The sequence below is a fragment of the Lepeophtheirus salmonis genome, chromosome 8 (assembly GCF_016086655.4).
Source record: "Lepeophtheirus salmonis chromosome 8, UVic_Lsal_1.4, whole genome shotgun sequence".
Taxonomy (NCBI): Eukaryota; Metazoa; Arthropoda; class Copepoda; order Siphonostomatoida; family Caligidae; genus Lepeophtheirus; species Lepeophtheirus salmonis.
This window is the reverse complement of record NC_052138.2, coordinates 390,461-415,187: the sequence shown is the minus strand read 5'-3', so window position 1 is coordinate 415,187 and position 24,727 is coordinate 390,461. Positions and strand designations below refer to the sequence as shown.

Here is a 24,727-nt window from a genome sequence, read left to right as displayed (position 1 = left end):
AGTTCTTCAACATTTTGGTGTCAAATAATGCAGATCTAGGATCTTACTTGCCCCCCGAAACTATAATCAAGAGGATTCTGATCTTGTGATTGGGGAAGTCAAGTGTTGGCCGTGTGTGCGAGGTTTCATCCTGTTGAAATACCAATACAGACCTCCTGAATACCTGACCATGGTGAGCCATATATGGTAGAAATAACTGGTTTTGGGGACATTGATGAGGCAATTAAAGTTGCAATCTTCGCTTTTGTTGTTCTTGCGACATGATCATAAACTCTAATGTTTTGAATATAACATAAACAAAAAGAAGAAACTCCATGCTTATATACATAGTGGCTTAGTTATTAAGTTTTAAAAATTGAATCAAAACTTTTTGTAAAAATGGGTTCTATGACAAATAGGCCGAGAAAATTTATACCGAAGGACAATTTGCCAAATTTACAGTTTTTCAAAGGACAATTTATGACACTTGGCCGAAAAATGATACTTAATATATTAGTATAAGTATAGGTATGATTGTGTATTTTAATTTGTAATAGTAATAGTAATTTGTAATTTGATAGTATGATAAAAATATATTGTTTATATGCTGGTTACATCATATAAGGTAAATTAATGAGTGTTCTTTTTCAGATTTAAAAAAAAATAATTATATTCATTTGATCATTATACAATACTTGATACATGAGTATTTTTCATGATGAATAATCCATCATGTCGAAAGATAATTAATTGATAACGGATCAGTGAAAATATTTTCATCCATTCGAATCACTGTCACGCCTGTTTATTATTTAATTTATTTTAAGTACTACAATGGTAAAGATTCGAACTACATTGTGTTTATATAATCATTAATCATATATCATTAATGAATATAATTTATAAACAACGTATTTTTCTGCAAAAACACACGCATTAATTTACCTTGTATGCCATATAATTATAGCATATAAACAATACCTCTTTATCATGGTATCATTTTAAACGTAATTAAAATATACAATCCAATATACATGTGTGCGCGTCTAAAACTGGTCGAGGTTGGCATTCTTGAGGGCAGACTTCAGCTGGTCCTTGGACTTGTACTGGACTCTGGACAGCATCCCCTTTAAACGCCCAAACACTGCAAAGTCAAGTGGTTAACAATCAGGCGAGTGATGCGGCCAAGAATTCCGATCGAAGAAGGCTGGAGTCTCGATCGGAAGGAAATCTTGGGTAAAGTTGCGTGGGTGGCGGCTGGCACCGTCCTTCTGCCAGCACCACCTGTCCCGTAAGGAGCCCTGGCCCAAGGGAACACTTTGACCTTCAAGTATTGGCAGTACGTCTCGGAGTTAAGCCTCTCGTGGTCCTCCAAGAAGATGAGATCACATTTCTGACTTTTTCACGGCAGCAACTATTTCGTCCGACCTTCGAGGCCTTGACTAAAAATCATTCTAGCTTGGTTTGGAGTTGACGGACACATTTTTGTTTATTTATTTGAATAATTATTTACCCATTTTTGAGTCCGACTAAATGAAGATCATGTAATTGTTATGGTTAATGTTATAAGATATTTTTGCATAACTTTTGAACATGCATGTTTTTTATGGAGGCCTTATCTATGGTGAAAAAAGTCTAAAGGTGGTCCAAGCTGTTGTGGGGATCTTGCAAGACTTAGAGCGGGTAACTACATCTATTGCTAATAACTTTTCATATAATAATCTTCAAACCTCAAAAACTGTACTTTTCAAAATGAAGAGGTTCTAGATTTAAAATATTGACAAATAACAAATATAGTCATAGTTTATCGTTTTTATTGCGGAGGATAAGAATAAAAAAAATAAAGTGACAATATATATTTTATATATAGTTAATAAATTGCCTGGAAAGGATATTTCTAAGCTGACTGGTCCTTAGCCCCTATATAATACTGCCTTAAACATAATTATTTAGCTGGCATCAATCTAATCTACTCAGAAGACATAACTTCTAGACCAGGGATATCCAAGGTCTTTCATATATAATGGGACGGATTGTCACTTGAAATATTTTAATATACCCTGGAAACAATTAAATTAAATTTCATGAAAAATGGCTTCATAAAACGATTAAATTCATATTTATCTCAAATTTAAGCCAAATAAAAAAAATGACAAATCTAATTTTTTAAGTCATATTTGTGTGGAGTGTAGTATCAAAGTGTTAGTATTAAAAGATTTGAATCTTTTAATCTAATTAAAAATCTAAATCAAAGCCAAACATCATTTGCCTTTGATATTACCTTCCAAAACACATTTCAGGTTTTTAGTTCAACTAACAAATTCAGTTGAATAAAATTGCTATCAATAATGGATGATTAATTTTGATAAGCACACAGTATTTACTTGTCTAAGTAAAATATCGATACTAGTATTTTTATACAAAATATAGCCTTCTGCATGTTTGTAAGTCTATCACAGCTAAACGATTTGGTTATGTTCATTAATCAAAATAAATAGGTTACTTTTTTACACAGTTCAATAACTGTATTAAAAAAAATTATGTTTACTTACACAGGATTAATTAAGTCTCTTTGATTCGGTTAATATTTTATCTTGCTAATTCTACTTAGATTTATAGGTATATTTAGAAATAGGAAATAGGTGATTATTCAAATCACTATTTATGAGGAAATAGGTGATTATTCAAATCACCTATTTATGAGGAAACAGTATACGACTTTTAATTAAGGATTTAATAGGATGACGATAATAAGGACATGATTAAAAAAAAATCATTTATATTACGTACTTTGCCTCCAATAACAGGAATGGGAGCTTAAAGGTGTTCAGGGTGTACACGCTATATATGGCGTTAACTTGGAACAATTGCTTATTCAACCGACGCCAACCATGTACAGAGTCCAGGTAATGTATCCTGATGTACGATAACATCATGGCCGATATGTCTAAAGAAAACATAAAAAAAAGTGCCAACCTGCGAAAGGGATCTTGAGGTCATTATGGACAAGATTGAAGATTAGAGGATACAGTATAGCCTTACAACTGGTATCCCAATTTATTTTGATCAAGTCTAATAGTACCAGAAGTACATCTTGTTAAAGATAAGAATATCTATTGTTTGGATTTCAACGTCAGGCCTGGTATATCATGACTATATACGGAGTGGAATTTGTGTTAGTTTCCTTCATCTTATACAGTGTGTGGCAGCAAATCGTGTAGTAATTGATTTCCCTTTTACAGTTTCGCCCAGATTTTCGGGAATAAAAAGATGCAGAGAATTGAAATGGTTTATTGGGATTTCAATAGCTATATAATTTCTCAAAATGGTTTCCCATGGCCGCCAGCATGGACTCGATCCAGGAGCAGAAGGCCATGTATGTGTTCATCACACAGTCATCACTCATATCCTCCTACTCCTTGTCCACCGTAGGCTCCAGGGACTCCACATTGGATTTAGAAGTTGGACGAGCCTTCCTCTCGATGGCACCCCACACACTATAGTCTAGAGGATTCAGGTCTGGGCTTGACGGCAGTCGAAAGCCCTTTGACCAGAATCCCTTCAGGGGGGTCTGCAAGATTATAATTTGAAAGGGAACTTAGTTTTTGGATTTTTTTTTGGGGAAAAAAAATCAAATTATTTTAATTTGTTGAACAAAAATTCAAATATTTAATTTTTGGAAAAAATTTCAAAAAAGGATATTTGTAATATTCAATTTTTTTGAAAAAAATAATAGCTATTAATAGAAAACTATTTTTTTGGAAATAAATTTGCAAATACTCATTTTTTTTCATCGGGTCTATCTTTTTCTTCACAGAGTCTAAAAAGGCTGGAGACCAAATTTTGAAGCCCCTACCGCTGCCAGGACTCCATGCGAGGCTCAGGCCATCGTTTTTCAGCTTCTTCAGCTGATCCTGACAATTTCTTCTACTTTGACATGGGTATGGAGCAAGTCAGCTATCCTTTTTCTTTGAACCTCCATCGTCAGTCTCGATTGTAATACGAATGTTGTTTAAAAGAAACAGTTCTAATTGGACTATAAAATAAGCTCACGTAACTTAAAATAGTTTAAAATAAGGGTACGAGCACTAAACAAGTTTAAATCCTACTGCCTAATTCATTGCTGCACGCTGTAGCTGCTTACATGAAAACAGCTCTAATGAATTGTCATGAAAGCTAAGCTACTCTACCCCTAAACATTCTTCAAGTTCTCTGGGTGACCCCTTCTTATTTTTATAACATACCGATGGATAGTTTTACAGGGTGGTCTGAAAAGTGAATTTAAGATAGTAGCACCCGTAAATAAAAGCTCAGTAACATCTATATAATATCTTTTGACAGTTACTTACCAAAGTTTCAGCCATTTTGGACATGCAATTGTTATACAACAGTCAGCTTAAGTCGGTTAATGTGAGTGTTTTTGTAAAAAAAGAACAAAATGGAGTATCGATCAGTCATTAAATATTTGTTTTTAAAAGTGTACAAATAGGAAACATCTAAAGGCTTATTGAGTATAAATTTGATACATCTAAGTCAATCCAACTCGGAGTAATTCAGCCAAAAACAAAAAGAGTCTCGTGAACAATTTTTTTGCAGAGAAAATCGCCGAGTACTATTTGGACAGGTTAAAGAGATGGGAATATCTCTGGGAGAAATGTGTAGAGTTGCAAGGAGACTATGTCGAAAAATCTATAATCTCTATGGTTATACCCATAGATGAATAAAATATTATAAGGGAAGAGTAACTACATCTTTCAATAACAACTTTCCTGGCAATATATCAATTATATGTAAACTCTTTTTTTATAGCCAAGATTAATAGACTTCATTATATTCACTATTGGTTAATATTTTTAACTATTAGTAAATTTACATTCAAATTATAACGTAAATCCTACTTCTTGGGGTGGGGTGGGGCGGGGGGGGGGTATTTAGTACTCCAAAAAAGGGAACACTGATGAATTGTTGCAGATTTATTCGTGTTAGTCCTTGTGTGACTGGGATTAGAGTTAAAAAATAACATAGGAGTAATTTTGGGTACATTGTTTAAGTTTTCATGCACTTCATACTATTTCCTTCTATCTCGAAATTAGAGATAATGACAGCGGATACTTGAATTTCAGTTATTCCAACCTTTCAATAATAGTGTAATAACTTTGCAAAACGTTAATTATATTATTTCATTAGAATAAGAGGGATCTCAACTTTTTCGAGATATTCGGAGAATGAACACTTTGGATGATCATGAACGTAAATGGAAGGCCTCATTATGTGGAAGAGGTTGTATCTACCATGAACCTTTCAGTATAATTACAGGATGAGTGTAATAGGAGTCATAGAGAGGAACTTTTTAAGTCATCATATCCATTAACTCTTCAAACAGTAAATTACTATAAACATACATTAATAGAAATAGCCAGACCCAACTACCCTAATGATTGTCTAGTTGTACATGCAAACTTATTCGAGCAATTGGGATCGATTGAGTTGATATCCCTCTCCAATTACTCAAATAATATTCTTGAATTCTTCGTTGCACTTCACGAAGATATTTCCTTATTATTAAAAGGTTACGATAATTGAATTGAAACTCTCCGCTTTCGTTGTTTCCAATTTTGAGATAGAAAGAGATAGTATGAAGTGGGTGCAAACTTATACAATGTATCTAGAATTACTCCTATGTTAATTTTTAACTTTAAACCGAGTCCCACAAGGACTAACACAAATAAATCTACAACAAATCATCAAAATGATACAATGTATGTATCTATATTTCCTCCCTTAATCATTACTTGATACTGTGTAGGATTTATGCTTACTTCCTTCATCTCATTATCATCAGATAATTTTATGAAACGTCATCACGGCTAAGCTGATCTTCTCCCAAACATTTTTCAAATTGTCAGGGTTACCATGTTAGTTTTCGGTATGTTTTTTTTAAACATACAGGTGGATAATATCATTTTCATGAAGATTATATATCTTAACAATGAGAGCCCATAGACCTTTTGAGAGTTCTAGATATAAGTCATACAAAACATTTAAAATATAAAATTAACCAAAAAAATTAAACAAATGAAGATAAATAATTCAAATTAAAAAACATTTAGAGGTGACGGCATCAAAAAACTTTCAATTACATAATAGACAATAAATAGGAAAGGTCTACGCTCTACCGTGTGTCCATTCTCGTTTAAATATGCATTTTATATTAAAATAGACAACCGTAGAGAGGCATATAAAAAAACCCAAAGCTTCAAAGTTATGTCATAAAAATATTCGTTATAATCTTAAAACTATATAATCTTAATACTGCTAAATTTTATTTAAAATACAAATATATGTCATGTGTACAATATTTACTAATCCTTTAATGTCAATTTTCTCTTGTATTATCATCGTGTACAGGGATTTTGCTAAAATAGAAATACCTTCCCATTTCTCGTACCACCAATCCTTAAAAATATTCTCAAACAAAATTTTTACTTTCATAAACAGTGTGCAGCCGTTGTTTTACAACGAATGTTAAGCGAATGTGAAGGTAGGATGTTGCTTGTTGTTTTGGCGGCTACCCATAAATGTTTGGGGTCGATTAACAAAGCATTTATTATACAATAAATGAAAAAGGCAGGTTGTCCTTGTTGCGATCCGCACCAGACGAGACAATGTTGAGATTGAAAACTTCTTAAATCTAGACAAGTCCTTTGCCTGGAGAGTCCAGAAGGAAGTAAAAGAGTCTGGAGGTCCTGGAGACTCTCCTCAATGCCCGACTGCAAAGAAAACGTTCATTTGATTATCATAATTTTTATATTTGACTTTGTTAGACTACGTGTTGGGCCTCCAAACTCACCGTACCTCAACCCTATGGATTTCTTTGTGTAGGCACAGATTAGCAACACACCAATAACTCCTTCTGCTGAATAAAATACAAACTGATGTACAGGATCTGGAAGAAATTCCGGAATCTGCCAAATGAGATTGTCATTAATAACTTTTCCTGTTTCCGAGGTTCTGTCGATGCCGTTGTTGACGCCAAAGGCGATAATGTTGAATATTATTTCAAAAATATATATATTCAGTTTTCATTTGGCATTGGTTCAATTTAAATTTGGACCGTTAGTTAAGGAGAAAATTCATTTAAAAAATCGAGTTCGTATGTTAAATAGAGGTCGCAAACTTTATTAATGTTTATCTCCTTAGCAATCAAAAAACTACTGACATGACGGTCAGAATAGACAAATTCCATTCATTTATGCATACTTTCGACAATTGGCCTTCCAGAGCGTTGTATACTTTCACATCAAAATTACCAGAAAGGAATCGGTGAAACAATCAATTGAGCATAATTGGCTGTTGTAGTATCAGGACCATCAACACTATTCACATTTTCTGTAGGTACAAAGTTGGTCGAGGGAAGAAAAGAACAAAAAATTGATGGAAAGCAAAATAAAATACACCACTGTAAAGACTTAAAGCTATATTTCCACGATTATTTACAAAGCGCCAGATTAAAATAACGGATAATCACATTACACCTTCTTTGCTTATATGAAAATAATGTTATTGACATGAAATGTTATAATTATATGAAAAACAGTCTTGAAATTTCATATTATTCTTGTTTGACTTAAAAATATTATTTAGTAATTCTTCCTTATATTATATTGACATTACTTTTATCATATCACGCAACCTTGCCTCCAAAAAGAAACAGAAAAAATGCCCTAAGTCATTTGAAAGTTCGGCAAATAAATTAATTAATTATATCTACTGCTATTTATCTTTTAAGTAATTTCAGACTACAGGGCGTCTGCAGGACTGTATTTTAAGGGGGGCTTGGTAAAAAAGAAAATATTAAAATAATTAAAATATTGTTTAAGAAATTTAAATATAATACATGGGTTAGGTTGCATGATTATATATTACAATAATATTCCAGACGAAAAAAAATTATTCGCTTCTGAGTTTATAACTTTCATTTAATCAATTATTTTGAATGTTATTATAATCTATATTCACGCAACCTAACCTATGTAGTATATCCAAATTTCTTAATAAATATTAAAAAGTAAATTGACCAAAAATCAATCAAAATCTACCTTTTTTAAATGCATTTTTTTAAATTGAAATATAAGGTATATTCTATAAGTTCAGCTGGAATATAAAGTACTTGAAAAAAAAAAAAAAAATATTCTAGGTATTCTAGGTTCATTTTACTCGATTTTTGGTAATTATATACATTATTTATTAATTGTAATCAAGATAAAGTAATAAATAATTCAATTCTCAAAAGCTGAAATGTTTGTCTTAATTTTTTATCTATTTTGATTTTCATCTATATAGTACTTTCATATCGAAATGTAGCATTGAATCGTAGTTATACCCTAAATGATTTAAAAAAAAGGGCTTGAAAGGCCCAACCTTTATCAAATGAAAGTTTCAATGACCATGTTCGTGTTCTCAGGTTTAAATAACAATAAGAAATGTGAGTTTCAGCCTCTGGGCTAAAATGCTGTTGCATTGAGTATTCGGACGCTCATGTATTTTTCATATAAAAATAGACTATAATCATTCATGCCTGCTTTTTTGTTGACGAGAACAATATGATGGAGAATGAACACATCAAAAAAGAATATAAAATACGCTTTTGCCAAAAGCGGGGCAAGTTTCTTAGTAGAGGAAGAGATCGAACAAGAAAGAAAGAAAAAATTATAGAAATACGTCCAAAAAAAAAAAGCGAGGATCCTCATTCTCTGTTCTCTCTACTTCTTTTTCCTCCATCGTATACATATATATTTATCATATAAGGAATATCCTTCAGTATATCTTCAGCTAACAAGGGAAAAAGAAATGCTTTATGTATTCTATATAAAACTAAAACACATATTATAAGAATTATTATGTTTGTGTCTCTGTGATTCTCTCTGACTCGTTTATTTTTTATCTATTCTTAATAAAAAAGTATAGAGTAAGTAATTATAAAATAAATTATTTTGTTAAGGAAAGTAAGAGGTGGGACAAGTCCTTGGACGCGCAAGTCCATGCTGATAAGTACCTCCATTATCTTTCAAACTGTTCAATTCAAAGCCTCAGAAAACAAAAACTAATTTAAATAGTATCATATCATATCCAGATAAAAAATTGAATTGACTTTCAAATGCAACCCAAGACACAAGTATTAGCTTTCGAGTCCAAAGCGTAAGCCTTTGATTGTGTGATCAAGTTGAGTCGCCAGTATACAAAATATGGACTCAATTCCAAGTTCCCACCTCTTTTATTCGTCAAAAGGAGTTTATAAGAGACATTATCTTCTTTATGACTCATCATTTGAAATTAGTTGTCTTGAAATATGGCATAGACTTACGTTTTTAATACTTGTGTTTGACTTGACTTGAGACATACACAGATGAAATAGAAAAGTCTAAAGATTTCGTGATAAGATTCCAAATAATTGATGTCCAAGAAAAAAAAATACAATTCACTTTAAGGTTAGGTCTTGAGAATTACCCTGAATTTGCAACTCATTTCGGCTTCAAAGAAAGAAGTGTATCAAACATTAAACTTTTTTTAAAGAAAGTATGTACCTATGCAGTCCCATAACCTGAACTATATCTGAGGAAGGGCTCCTTAAAATTCTTGAAGGACTATGTGACTATGATTTTTCGTTGGGGATTGAATAGCTTGAGATGACATGTAAATACATTCTTGAAATTATACATATGATCTTTTTTTTAAAATAATAGTAGTCCTAAAACTCTAACAAATGTTGTTATTACAACCTTCAGTAGTCATAGGGTTAGGGCACATTTAAAAATAAACGTCTGGGAATCAAAAGAATGGAAAATGTGATCATAATTCTGCAGTTTTATTTGAATCAAACTTATATTATATTTATATTAGTGGTTCATTTGGGAGAAGGCATGGTAGGTTGCCTATTGTATTTTTCTTATTACCAAGAGATTGGACTTGGAAAGATCACCAACATAATATTTTACTATTTTAGAAAAAGTACTATTGTTTTATATGAACAAATACTACATAAAACTTTCCTTTATGTGAATTAGTTATCAAGTCTGAAGAACCTGAATGTAAAAAAAATAATTTGATGAAATCGACTCAAAAAATTATCCATGGCTTAATCTTAAGAAACAGGCATAATTTTCTTTTGATGTCGGCTTCCTAGGCCCGGCATCAAATGAAAATAATGTTCCCTGAATAGAATAGAGCTACTAGAAATTACGGAACTGTATTTGTGTCATAATTTGGAAATAGTTCTCATAATGCAATCTCATATAAAGTCCAAATTTAGTCGTTTTTCATGTTTTTGCTCATAAGTAAATGTCCTCAGATTCCATAATTATTTATTTGTTGATTTGGGTTTGAAGACTTTTCTTGAGTTCAATAAAAACTAGCTATAATAACTTAAAAGTAATGGCCACAATTACCTCTCAATAATTAAATAATATAAATAATGTAATATTTATATGGAAGAGTATTTTATTTCTAGTGAAAAAATTGAACAGACTGTGAGCAAATTTGATATAACATAGTCTCAAGTTCAATAAAGTCTCAAGTAGGAACTTTCGAGTAAAAGTCATGTCTAGAGTCATTCATTTTGAGCTCCATTCAACTCTCAACATCTTTAAGAGACTCGAGTCCCATCAAGTTTCAATAATTTAAAATAAGGACTCGAGTTCATAGCCAAAGTCCTCACCTCTTATTCTTGTATAAATACTAAGTGTTCAAAGTAGGTATTTACTACGTTCAGTTCCTACATTCAATTTTAGTAATATTTAGTGAATAAAACCAATCATTTCTTTTTGGTAATAAAGTTTGACATAGGATTTTTTTACCAATTTCTTACTTCAATGAAATCGCTAATAGAACTTTTACTCTCCTACATATATCATGGAAGAAAACATATCTTCACAAATATAATTTAAGGTTTTATAATGGGGTTGAAGTCATTTGTAAAGCTTTTTTGCCTTAATTTTGCAAACATATCGTTTTTTAATTCCTTCAAGAGTGAGGTGCCCTTTGTCTCCATAACAGGTTGTTGTAGTTTTTACTCAGAGTAGGATATACAAATTCCATAAAAGTTGAAGTAGCAGTACTTACTGTTTATTCAAATTTACTTGTTTGTGTCCTTTGTTCCCATTTTTTCTCTTAGCTAAAGTTTACCAGTAAAAAAAAAATGGTTCGAAGTAATCATAATAAGAAACAAAATTAATTAAATATAAATGCTATACATCCAAATTGAATTAAAATGCCCTCATTTCATGTTATTCCAAGTAAAAATTAAGACCCATTTTAAGGGCAAGAAATAAGGGCAAAGATACATTTATGTTTTAATATATATACATATATGGGGGTGAAAGTTCCCAGGGCGAATTTTTCAGTCACCCATATAATCATGGAGTCCATGTGCTTCTTATTTTTTGAGGGATAAATCTAAGGCAGGATTACTCTCTATGAATTATTTTTTAATATCAACGTAATTGATTAATTACGTTGATATTAAAGATATTTTTGAAATTTATGTGACCTTATCAACATTGGTTTCCTAGAGTTTATATTTATTTTGCTCTTATCTGATGTTGTTTGACTTTTCTTTGTCATTTTTTGTATTACTTACTCAATTTCTCTTGTTAGATATGAAACTTTACATTCAGAATATCCCAACAGCTTCATTTCAAAGTTAGCATCCACTAGATTTGGTTTTATTTTCATGATGGCAGCGACAAACTTTTCTAAACCAACCAAGTTTTGTCCCCTCAACGCAGCAAACTTACCTCAAGATTTGGACTCTTCCGGAAGCTTTGTGACGGATTCAGAAGTAAAAAGAACAACGCCATCTTCCTCATTCTCCAAAGTTCCTCCGATATTTAAACGCATTTGGTATTTTGGAAAAACTCCAACACACCCAATTTCCTCTCCTGTGGAACCATTCGAAGGCCGAGATGAAGAGGAAGATGATTCGGCCAAGGGTTGTAGCTCACGATTCTACGTGCCTAGTCCGCTTAGTTCACCTCGAAGAATGAGGCAAAGACTCTCCACTAAAATTTGTAAAAGTCCATTGCTCAATCGAGTTCGAAAGAAAATAGAGGAAAGGCCAGGAGCCTCCTCATCTTCTCAGAATGGAATAATGTCTCCATCCTCAGTTAGGTTCCTTAAATCATGTGCTTTTGGCTCTTCGCTCAACTCTGATGATGAATATCCAAATAATCTACATGATTGTGGACGGATAGCCAATCGTTTTTACGAAACGAAGTGGGATGCGTGGTAAGTACATTGTTGATATATACATAATATAAAAGTATGGTCTAGTGTTGCGAATTAGCCTGGAAATTCTAGTGCGCTCTAAGACTATTATAACGCTACGGCTTACAATTTTAACCATAAGTCATAATTTCTCGATCTATATACTTTTTGTGAATACCGTTGCATTTACTAAGAGTATAGTGTCAACAGTACAACAGTACAAGATGAATTGAAGCGGGGATAAATTTCTGTCATTCTGAATCATGTATGGCAACTTGTAAAAAATATGAGGAACTCCAACGTTCTAACTGTCATTCGCAAGAAGACAAATAAAATACCAATCTTAAAATATTGAGGTAAAATGATTTTTAATAATTATCGAACAAAAGTTCAGTTATGACCATATTGGTACTGCATAACATTTTTTGATTGTCCATGGAAAATTGATAGTGTTAACAATTGCTCGTAAATTACACACCAAAAACAAATCATGTGGATAACCCTTTAATATATCACATCGTTACCTTTTTATCACGCTACCTTGCAAACAAAAAGAAGATAAAAAAAGGCCCAAAGTTAGTTGATATTTAGCTAATTCTTCCTGTCTATGTAACTATAAATTAATTGTTTTTTGAATTTCTCAGATCTTAAGAATAGCTTATTTTAAGTCGACCAGTCTAAGTTCAGAACACTGACACTTGGGAAAGGAGCAGAAACATTGACAGCTGATAACAAAATACAATGAAAATTTGTGTGTTATTGGGGAAATGTCGTAACAGGGATTCTCAACCAATGCTCCACTGTAGAAATTAATTATTCCATGTCCATAGGTATTAAACATTATTCAATCTGAAATTTATAAAAAATGACGTACACTTTTACAAACTGTCGATTTTGTTTTTATTGTTGTAGTTAATCTGTGACTATTTAAAAAATATATATATATCCAATAATTTCTCTTCAAATTTTTTTTATTCAACTTGGTATTGATTTTTTCGGCAAGTTTTTAGTTTTTTGACAATAAATGATGTTTAAAAATATTCAAAATACGTTGACTTCAGGTTTAAAAATATTATCGGTTGTAAATCTGAAGCATTTTTTAGCGTACGAGTTTGGTCGTTGTTGGATACCAGAATAAAGTTTAATTTTTGTTTTTTTCAAACTGTTGTCATTATTCGGTCATTCTTGAGGAGATAATATCTAAGTATCGTGTAATGACATGTGTGTCAGCTCATGAAAAACGGCGAGTAGCACCTATAATTTGCTTGGGAGTTATTTTCTATACTTACAAAGTAAACTTTTGAAATATTTCTTCAAGATCTTCAGAAAAGACAGAATTCGAGCTTTTGTTATTGACAAGTTCCTCAAGGAGCACCTTTTTGATTAAATATAAACACTACCAAAGATTTCAATGTACAAAATTGTACATAAAAATTTCACAAAAAAAGAATTGGCCAAATTTAACACCTTCGTTTTATATATAAATAAAATACCTAATTTTGTCGTCATCCTCAGATTAGTATTTAGGGCGTGGAGACTGTTTCACAGCTTACTTAGAACTTTTCTGGGAAGAGCGTTAATCAAAGTCCCATGAAAAGACTTCAAGGAACATTTCAGAAATACAATGAATATGGGAATACATTTTTTATCAGTAGGGGACTTGTGGGATTTTCTCTTATATGCCCTTTCTCCTTGCAGTGGTTCTAAACGTCGTAAAATTCGTTTTTGTATACCGAGGATATTGTTGATGTACGCTGGGCTGTGTCCCGCACACTCCAATTCGATGATGGTGTATCTCCGGGTCTCCTCTGTCGTAAATACTTGTTTTGAATTAAAAGTTGCACAAATTACTTAAAGCTAACGCTCATCCTCTTACTTTAAAATGGGAAAGAAACTGACTTAAATGCTTTCGTTATTTTTCAGGATGTAGTTAAAGATGGAACAGATTTACCTGAACGACCATGTATATTCATTTTTCAATAGGCCTTCATCTTATTTTATTTTAAATTAACGATTTATAAAATCAAAAGTTCCGAGTGGCATCCAATTTTTTTTCTCTCACTCTGATACTCCAAGGAAGGGTGTGACCCCTGCCCAAATCTCCACGTCACACCAGCCCAAATATATCATACTTTGGCATTTAATACACTAATCTGTATATATATAAAAGAGAATGTGTTTGTATGTGTACATGTCCGTTATGTGTTCCCACACCGTTGAACTTAGGAAGCTGAAATGTCGTATGGGTTCATCTTTTAATTGGAGTTTCAAAAAAAACTATACGATAAGTTCGATTTCTAAATTTATTCAAAATCAAAAAAGTTATGGGGTAAAAAAAGAAATCAGCGAAAATTACAATTTCGTTTATTTCAAGTGAAAAAATTAATGAAAATAAAAATATAGTATTAGTAAATAGAATAAAGTTTGTAGAAATTTGTCTGGAGATTCGTTTGTATATAAATTTGTCCATTAAAAATTGATGTTTAATTCATGTTTTTAATAATTTTTCCCTTTTTTCCGATTTTTTCATCAAACGTCAATTTTCAATATTTTTGAAATAAATGCCACAAAATGATGTATTTTGGAAATTAAATTTTGAATTCTATTAAATTAGAGCAGTATTTTCAATTTCCAGAACATTTTATTACATAATTTTTGCAATATTGGCAAAAATGAACCAGTTATCCAGGGTTATTTTTTCGACAACATTATTCTTAATAACTTTTTGCTTTTTGCAAGTACGACAAAAATATTAGTAGATTTGCTTTGTTTTTTAAATTCCAATAAATACATTTAACAATTTTTTGCAAAATTAGAGTACAAAAGTTTTTTTCAATTTTCTTCGAGAATTTCTTGGGAGTTTATGGAAGTAAATAAAAAATGATCTTCTCCTCAAGACAATTTTCTAGATGAATATATGTTGGTATGTTATTCTTTAAGTTTATAAGACATTACTTTTTTTATATTAATAATAATACAACTAAGGTTAAAAAAGGCAGATAAGAGTTTTTTTTTTTTGGGGGGGAATTTGCCATAATGAGACATTTTGGATTACCTTACTTAACAGGATTGAGATAGTCTGAAAAAGATTAGATTAGATTTATCAGAATTTTTTTCGACAACCATAAACATTCATATTATAATTATTAGCATATAAAAGTTTTTTCTGATTTTTTTAAATTTTTTTGAATTAATTAGACCATTCTCAATGTGATTCTCCCCCCTTCCTTAGTCAAAGCAACGCCGGGTAATCCTTAGATGGTTACTTATATAAATAAATTACTCCAACCAAAAAATAAATAAAAGTTATGCACTTATGTTCTTCACTTCTGAAAAAAAAATTGCCTTTCATTCAAGTCTTATATAAGATCTTTTTTCTTTTCCCCCCATCACATATGATTTAGTTGATAAAAGATATATATTATATTGATATAAAATAATGATTTTGATAGAATGTGTAATTTTCTCCTTAAGGGATATTAATGCTCTCAATCAATTTCGACTCTTTATACTATTATTAATTGCTACTCTCCGCCTTGTCTTGATTATTTATAGGATAAGGAAATATTGCTCAATAATACTCTCTATTCATCATCAGATAATGAGTATTGCCGGGAAATATATTTAATTGCATATCCTATATAGTAGTTTTGGCCCTAGCAACATATATTAGCTAGGACAATGCTACCAAAACTAGAAGGAGGGTGATATCTAAAAATAAAAAAAAACTTTAAAAAAAGTTGTTATCAATATGAACGTCATTTCTACATAGTATGCCTTTGCTAAGATCTATTTATTATATACAGTTATGCTAATCGATAGTATTTTGTGCCTGTTAAAAAAAAGAAACCAAAAATCAATTTGATTATTTAGAGGAGAGTAGCTTAGCTGTCATGACGTTTCACTAGATCAGTCACAAGTAGCTGTGATGAGGAAGGTATGGAATAAACAATGACATTAGGGATAATTACTTCAAGGTTGATCCTCAATTTTATTATGAGACCAACAAGTTACAATGAGTAATCTTTTATGAGAAACACATATGTTCAATCCGGTTTTGTATATAATTATATGTAATAGAAACAGAAGTTCACTTCACAAGAATTAAATAATAATGACAAACGCTTAGGAAAGCAAATGCACTCTTCAGTTAGCTAAATATAAAAAACAGGTGATTTTCATCACTATATATGTATATAACATTTACTTGTGAGTGTAATTTTAAGTAGTTTGTAATATATCAAGGTTAATAGAAATTCAAGGTTTGACCATCATGTAATCGGGATTTGCTTGAATTTTTAATCTTATGTATTGTACCAATTGCTGGGGAAGACAAGCTGATTTTGACAAAATAGACAGCCACCCATAGTTAATGAAGTCACTATTGCCAGAATTTTCAATTTAATGTATCGTACTGAATGTTGGGCAAGAAAAACAGATTTTGATAAAACACGGAACCACTCATCTACTATGACGCCAATATTAAAAGTGTGATGGAAGTCAAACATCAGTCGTACACGCATTATGGTATAACCTTGTATTTCTATTAACCTTGCAATATATTAACTGTATTTCCGTTTTTTTCCTGAGCTCTTATAATATTTTTTTTTACCTAAACTTATATTTATTCTAGTAAAATACAAATTATAAATTCAAATCAATACTTAAATGATCTAACAATACTTCAAGTAACATAACATTTTATAGTAAGTATATATTAATTCATGAAAATGAGCAAGTTAAATTTTAACACAATTTTTGGGATGCAATATGATCTATTAAGCACTCTGGAAAAAAAAATCCGTCCAAAAACACCCCCCTATCCCCAAAATTACTTTTTCACTCATGAATGCGTATTTTTTTAAATCTATTTTCAAAATAATACGAAAAAACTCGCTAATGTCGAGATCATTAAAGCCTTTTAATGCTTAAAGCAATAGTTATATATCATATTAAGTTTTTAAAGCACATTTTTTAGGATTATAACAGGTCAAAGGTCACAAAAAAGGTCAACTTCTTTAAAAATTTTATTTTAGTGTGTGTACTAACTGCCCAATTTTTAGAGTGATCTGTTAATTGGATCCTTTGCCGCATTTTAACCCTTTTGGTACCAATAAGGTCCCTGACAATATTTTCATACAAACTTTTGTATATTTTTTACTTAATTGGATATAAAAAACCTTTTTGTATAGAATTTGTACAGATTACATATCAAAGTTTCGAGACATTTTTGTGGACTCCGGTACCCCTATTGTCCTGAAGGGTATAAAAGTGAATAAATAATTTTAATATATATAAAAATAATACAGAAAATAATTAAGGTGTATTACTGTAATTACCATTAAGTGAACTTGTTAAAATAATTTTGAAATCACCCAATTCTATTGTTTTTGGATTTTTATTTTAATTAACAATATGCAAATAAAAAATAATAATCAGTAAAGCCTTAAATAATAACGATCTAATTTAACAGTAGCAGTCTTTTGAGCCAGAATATCAACACCTCCCAAACCAAGGTATACATGGATGTACATGGGACGACTATATTAGAATTTTCCCCTTTTACTACTCTTAGAACCGATGAAACTTGATTGTAGCGTTCCAAACTCGCGCCAATTAAAGTTACTTCGCCAAAATTCAAACCCCTTTATTGCTAATATATTATTTGTATATTTGAACTCCATTTTTTTAACCAATAAGCATAATTGGAGGTTGCATGAATTATAAGCAACAAACATAATTAAAAAAGTATACACTCGTCTTGAAGACATATTAAGTTAAAGTTGCAGACCTAAGACTTATGGGTCACCTTGTATTTATTTAAGTATATGTTTCGCCATATTTTTTTATTCGACATATCCTTCTTCACAAGCGGCTAACAGATTATCAGCTTTTGTCGTTTAAGGCCTTGTCAAGATGGTAGGACGGAGCAAATTCAAATTAGAGTGAAATGTGTGCAGAAATTTTTCCCCATGACCCCTCCCACCAAACTGAATGTTCGGGGAGTTGAGGTCAGGGCTAGAAGAGGGTCACATGGAGGAGGGCCGGAAGTCAGTCATATTGTTGCCGCATAAGTTTTCCTTGACTCTATGGAAAAGGGCACTCCTTAATGGACTTCTTGATGTCGTAAGGAGTCTAAACGGAGATGTAAAAGGTCTGTGCGGCCTTTTCGGCAATGAGACCAACGCACTGTTATCTATTTTGTTAATGCTTCTACATTTTTACACTTTGAGACATAGAATAAAACAAAACTTGTTTATTTTTGTTTCAGCTGTCGTTTAGTTGCGGAAGAAAACCTTGTAATTAAAAATATAAAGATAAAATTGTATTTAAATGCTACTGCAAGTCCCAGTAAGTACTTTTTACCTGTACCTTGAAAAAAATATTTTGAAAATATAATTCCTGATTATTTTGGTGGAATGTACGACAATAAATTTATTTTTCTCCTGAAATTCTCTCATACTGCTGCTAAAAAAGATTAGGGAATTTCCGTATGAAAGTATTATCCACACAGGCGTAAAATTGGATTTAACAAATAAACAAATATATACCCGAGTCAAGAGAATGGGAGCTGAAAGATACAGAAATGTCTCAACCATAAAATTTTTACGGAAGAGTACGTCTTTAAAGAAAGCTCATATGTATTTTATGTGTATACAAAGCTCTTAATATATATATAAAAAAAATGAACTGGAAATAATTATCGTTAAAATTTATTTTCTTTTGACATCAAAAGAAACTCTCAAATTTATATAGCTGAAGAATATTTTTGTTTTTGTAAATAATAATGAATAGATCATTTTTTTAAAACGGATATCCAATGTAGTTCATAGAATCAATATTAACGAAAACCAATAATATAAATATTTATTTTTTCTTCACATATTTAATGTTAGTAATGGTACAGAATGCGATTTTATTTCTGTTATTTATAATATCGAGGTTAATAACACAACCAAACGACACCTAAAACATAAACATACAACTTTTGTTTATCCCATGTCTCCAAGTGGAAAATTAAAAAAAACTAAACCTTGGGCGATCTCCTCCACACTACTGTTTATGCACTGACACCTCTACAGATCGTTGTCATCTGCAACCAGAATATAGAATGCCCAACCTTTTAAAATAATAGGATACATTGCTACTTGAGATATTTTAATGGGCCCACAGAACCTATGAAATGAAATATCATAAAAAATATATCCCAAAACAAAACTATGAAATACATATTTTTTTTAAATTTAGGGCAAATATAAAAAAATGGTCAGATATAATTTTTGAAGTCAAAAACTTCAAAAAGGTCATTTTGACAACCTTGATCAGGAGCGTCCGCAGGATTAGATATTTATATCTATATTATTATTTTTTCTTTTTTTTACATATTTAATTTTATTTTTCAAAAAATTAAAATTTTTGGTTATCCTAAATAATTTATTTTTGATAAAAAATCCTTGAAAAGTATTTTTTTTTTTCTATTTTTTCATTAAAAAAATTCCCAGAGAGAAATTATTAGTTTATAATTCCTTGCTACAAAAATACCACTTTAAGTGAAAATGAGCAGTGGGACATACTTAAATATTAAGCGGCTATAATGCAGTCCGCAGGCCATGGGCTGGTCATCCCTGGCCTACAATTACAAGATGTCCAGTACAGCCCATAAAACCAAGAAGAATAGTAACTTCTGCATCAAACATTATGGCCGAACTTCTGGTCTGCCTTATTTGACCCACCTCCAGCCCTGAACGTAACCCTATTGACTTTACAGTTTTTGTTGTCTTGAGAAGAATATCTGCCGCACCTATAATCCAAATTTGGATTTGCTGCGGGCTACCATCATGACAGTACGGTACACTATGGACACAGCCTTTTAGAGCTGATAATCTGTTCTTCTGCGTGTCAAGGCTATTCCTGTTTCTGAAGAAAAACATACATAATAAAAAATATAGTATTCAAATATCTCACAAGTTGGTTTTCAGTAGTCTTTTCTTGATTCCACTAAAACACTATTTTTCGTAATTTAGTGATGGTACTATAAGTTTTTGGGTCCTGATAATTTTCAACTTGATATTTCTAAAAATTATTTTTACCTGTTTTATAAGTTTGAGCCAGTTTTGTTCCTTTTAGAAATGGATGAGCCAATAGGAAAAGGGAAAATACTCCTAATTTTTTTCTTCCCTGAATAATGTGTGAAATACGTTATAAGATTAAAATAAGATTCTTCTCCTTACATAAATTACCTTAACCTTTCAATCCATTAATTTTAATTTTTCAATGGAAAATATATTTTTTAAAATTTTAATAACTTCATAATTTATGAGGTAAAAATAATTATTTTTGAAGAAACAATCAAGTACTCAAGAAATAATTTTCCAAAATTTTGTATGCCCCATATTGGTATCATCCTCAACTGTTTCCAAAGTGGTAATTGTCCCAATATTACTTAGTGAAGTTATTTCCTTCAAATGAATAGGTTGCAGTTATTAAATTTCAACTTTTCTCAAACGCCATCATCTATTTTGGGATATAAATATAAAGTATGCCATGTCGGCAAACCTATACAGTGAACCAAAATAGAATATTGGTGAAAAAGTATTTCATTCTTCAAGTTTCCACGTAGCCAAAGAAGTACCCTCAACCTACATTGTTTTATAACTTTGGGTGTGGAGTATTTATCTAAAAACTAATAATGGTGAGATAATTTTTGTATTTACAGTAGGTGATACGCCCAAGGAGAATTAATTATTAATTAATTAGAATAATTGATTTAAATCTAATTTATTTAATTACCAATATAAAATATTTAATAGTTCGTTAAATATTTGAACTATTTTAATTACTTATGTGTAAAAAATGATTATAATGTAAAAAGTAGACTGGTCAGGCATTACATTTTATCAGTTATTCCTATTTCTACGGATTACTTTTTCACCCTCCAACTTGTAATTTAAGGCCGATTTTTGGAGTACACTTTTGATAAATTGACGTAAACCATACTTAACTAATTATTTGATGGATTAAAATATGTAGGTTGGTTAGTGAGATGTAAATTATGACGTCATTATTTTCACTTGAATGAAATTAGTTAAGATATATTGAGGTAGCGAGGGGATAACACATCCCTAGGATTTCAACTACTGTATTTTTTAGCTTGCCCATTTTTTGGAATTGGTAAACTAAAGAGTTTTTTTTATTATTCCTAGGCTGTTGTCATTATTATTTAATTAACTTAGAAATAAGTTTGTATTTATCATCTTATTATCTTTTATTTCTATAAATAAATTAATATGTCTCGCTCCCGCCTTCTTCTCGCGCTCTTACAAAAAACAATAAAACATATTTACTCATTCATACGAATGACTAAGTTATACATTTATTTTTATATTTTAAGCTATTTATTAATATATGTTGTCTTAAACTTTGCTGTTGAAATTGGTTTAATTTCATATTAGTATCTCATAAAATGTCTGGGTATGTGTCCCAAAGAGTTTGAGCCGAAAAAGATATGAAGATCAATCAAAATATTGTTTGTTCATTTATAGTCAAATATAATTATGAGTCAGTTCAGATTTATTCGGTTCGGTCCAGTCTTAGGGCCGGTCCTTTGGACCGTCAGTACTAGCACCGATTATAAAAATTGAAATAAATTTGAGTGACATTATGAACGACAAATGTTTATAAGTTTTAGGGTTAAATTGGACTATCTTCTGTCCTTAGTGGCGCAGAGTATTTTTGCCTTAAACTATTTTGCCTCAGGACATTTTGCTTTAAAGCAATTTTGACTCAGGATATTTCGCCTTAATAACTAATTGAATGAGGCTTATACGTCGTGATTGTTTATTTTTGGTTGAAATTGATGTTTCTTTTGAATTTTGTAAATCAAAATATGTAATATATATATATCTTGCCTTATTATATGGTTGTTCGTCAATCCATTAGTCTATTTCTAGCCTGAATAATCCATCATGTCTTGTGATAACTACTAAAGGAGAAGTGATTAATAATGATTCTATTCGAATAATTGCTGTACTCATTTATTTTTGTTTTTCATATTATACTAATTTTATTAACTACTTTGTCTCTTGTTCGAATTCATAAAATAGTGAGATTTTGTTGGTGAATGTATTGAAATTTTGAGGTATGATTCAATCATTTTTCAAACTGAAAACGAGCACATTTAATGTGTGTTATATTAATGCACATTACATATTTTGATTAAAAAATTCCAAAGGAAGATCAGTTCTTATCAAAAATGACCTATAAATCGTATTTATTCATATATTAAGGCAATACATCCTTGAGGTAAAATGGCTTAAGGCAAAATTATCCAGGGCTGTCCTATGTAAGGAGTAATACAACAATAGTCAAATACATTGTTTAATCATGTAGGGGTCAAAAGTGATGCTTTGGTAGTTGGTTACTAATTTATTTCTTTTCTTTTTTTAAATTCCAGGACAACTATGGGGGAGGATATGACTGAGGAGGATGAAGACGACGATGACTTAGATGATGAAAGCTCAAATTCTTATTCAAGTTCTTCTTCCATGGACGATTTCCTTCAACTACCTATTGATAACTCCTACAAAAAAGGAAAGAAGTCCTTTTGGTGAAGGGGAATAATTCTTATCAGTTAATACCAATAATATCTTGATATTGTTTGTCGAATCAGTTATTTTGTTATACAAAAATATATTGTAAGGAATATTCAAATAGTTATATGTATAAATAGTCTATAATGAGTCCTTGAGGAGTGCAAATCTACAATAAAATTGAATACTTTTAATAATTTTCTAAGACAGTTAGCCCTTAAGTTGCAGGCTTAGAGATTGACGGAAAGATGATAGCTATTTATTCTCTTATTATCTCTAAGGGGTTGTTTTAGGGTAACTTGTATAAGTTTGCAGACCCGTTTTACTTTATCTTTGTATCTCGAAATTGGAAACAGCCACAGTATGTTTACCTATACAACTACAGAGAGCTCAAATTTCCTTACAAATAACCTCTCTAATCAAATTAATACATGCTTGTAGGTTTCAAGTTTCCACCCGGTATAATATAATTAATAAAGAGGTGGCGAATATGTCTGAGGCAAAATCTCCGAGACGCTAAATTACCAGCGGCAAAAATATAAGTAGCAAAAATACCTGTGGTGAAAATATTCAAGGCAAAATTACTTATCTCAAGTCGTGGAACATTTATTTTTATTCTTTCTTGTGTTTTTTTTTCACATTTAAAAAAAAAAAGAAGAAAGGAAACTCTTCAGAAATGAACAGATCCAAGACTAAACTATATTTTTTTAATACTAACCTAATCAACAAGCTATAATATATTATCAGCAATCTAATATTTTTTTATTTTATGTGAAATGAAATACTAATTTTTTAATTTCACTTGAATAATTTCATAATTTCTAAGAAATATGATAAAAAGATTGCAAATTGTCTCATTAATATTAAAGTATATACAATGCACTTACTGTTAACTTTTTATAAGGGATACAGTGCACGCACTTAACTTAGTAAGAACTTTTAGCAGCTGATAATTAAAAAAAAGTGCTTTCTTTCATTAAACTTTGATTAACTTTTAACATTTTAGTCACAGCATTTAGGATAGTGAAATATATACAAGAGTGGTCTAAAAAGTTTCTGATCTCAACGTGAAGATGGCAGCACGCGTAAACAAAAGCTTGTCACATTTATATATTCACTGTTGACAATTGCTCAACAAAGTTTCAGTCATTTTAGAAGCGTAGTTGTTATATAGCAGTTGTTTATGTGAGTGTTTTTGGAAAAATTGACAAAGTTGAGTATCGTTGGTGCAGTTTAGAGGCAATAAATCTACAAATTTTGAAGCCGTTTAGTATCTGTAGATAAAAGTTATATACACCAATATACGATATTAACAAAAATAAACTCTAAAAAGAGGACTTCAAAGATTTGTGTCAAATGAAGTGGCAATCCACCCTTGTAAACAATTTTTTTATAGAGAAAAACACAGACTACTATTTGGACATGTCATAGGGATGAGAGTATTCTCGGAAGAAGTGTGGGTAGTTACATGGAGACTATGTTGAAAAGTAAATAAGACATTTTTTTTGAAAAAATATCTTGTATCTTTGTTAGTATAATTTGTCCTATAGTGAACGCCTAATTACTCCGGACAATGCTAGGTACTACCGTTAGGAACTATGAAGGCAAATAAAGTTTACTTGCTTTAGGATTTAAAGCATAATGAATGAAGAACCATTTTCAAAAGATATCAAATCTATTTTATTAAAAAGTTCCTTTGAACAGTTTCCAGAAAGTAAGTATTTGTAATAAAAAACATTATCATCATTCAATAAATAATAGAATTGATCTATTCTATTTTTTACAAAAAAAAAAACATCATTTGTAACGTTTTTGTTAGGGAATTTTTTTTTTGGTACTAGAAGACAGAGATTGATTGTTGATCTTATATAATTTTATATATATAAAGCTTATTTTAA

The 24,727-nt window shown here is 30.8% G+C and overlaps 1 protein-coding gene across 1 annotated transcript; it reads left to right on the top strand.

Moving 5' to 3' along the window:
- The first annotated feature begins 8,736 nt into the window (after positions 1 to 8,736).
- LOC121120816 (uncharacterized) lies at positions 8,737 to 23,026 on the top strand. The gene is made up of 3 exons (XM_040715692.2): positions 8,737 to 8,947; positions 11,632 to 12,261; positions 22,694 to 23,026. The coding sequence occupies exons 2-3, from the start codon at positions 11,708 to 11,710 to the stop codon at positions 22,848 to 22,850; spliced, it is 711 nt and encodes a 236-aa protein (XP_040571626.1). The 5' UTR covers positions 8,737 to 8,947; positions 11,632 to 11,707; the 3' UTR covers positions 22,851 to 23,026.
- Positions 23,027 to 24,727: the final 1,701 nt, after the last annotated feature.

What these genes read in the sequence shown, in the direction of transcription:
- LOC121120816 (XM_040715692.2), top strand. Translation starts at nt 11,708, where the DNA reads ATGATGGCAGCGACAAACTTTTCTAAACCAACCAAGTTTTGTCCCCTC. An exon ending in GAAACGAAGTGGGATGCGTG is followed by an intron (nt 12,262 to 22,693) that starts GTAAGTACATTG and finishes TTTAAATTCCAG; the next exon opens with GACAACTATGGGGGAGGATA.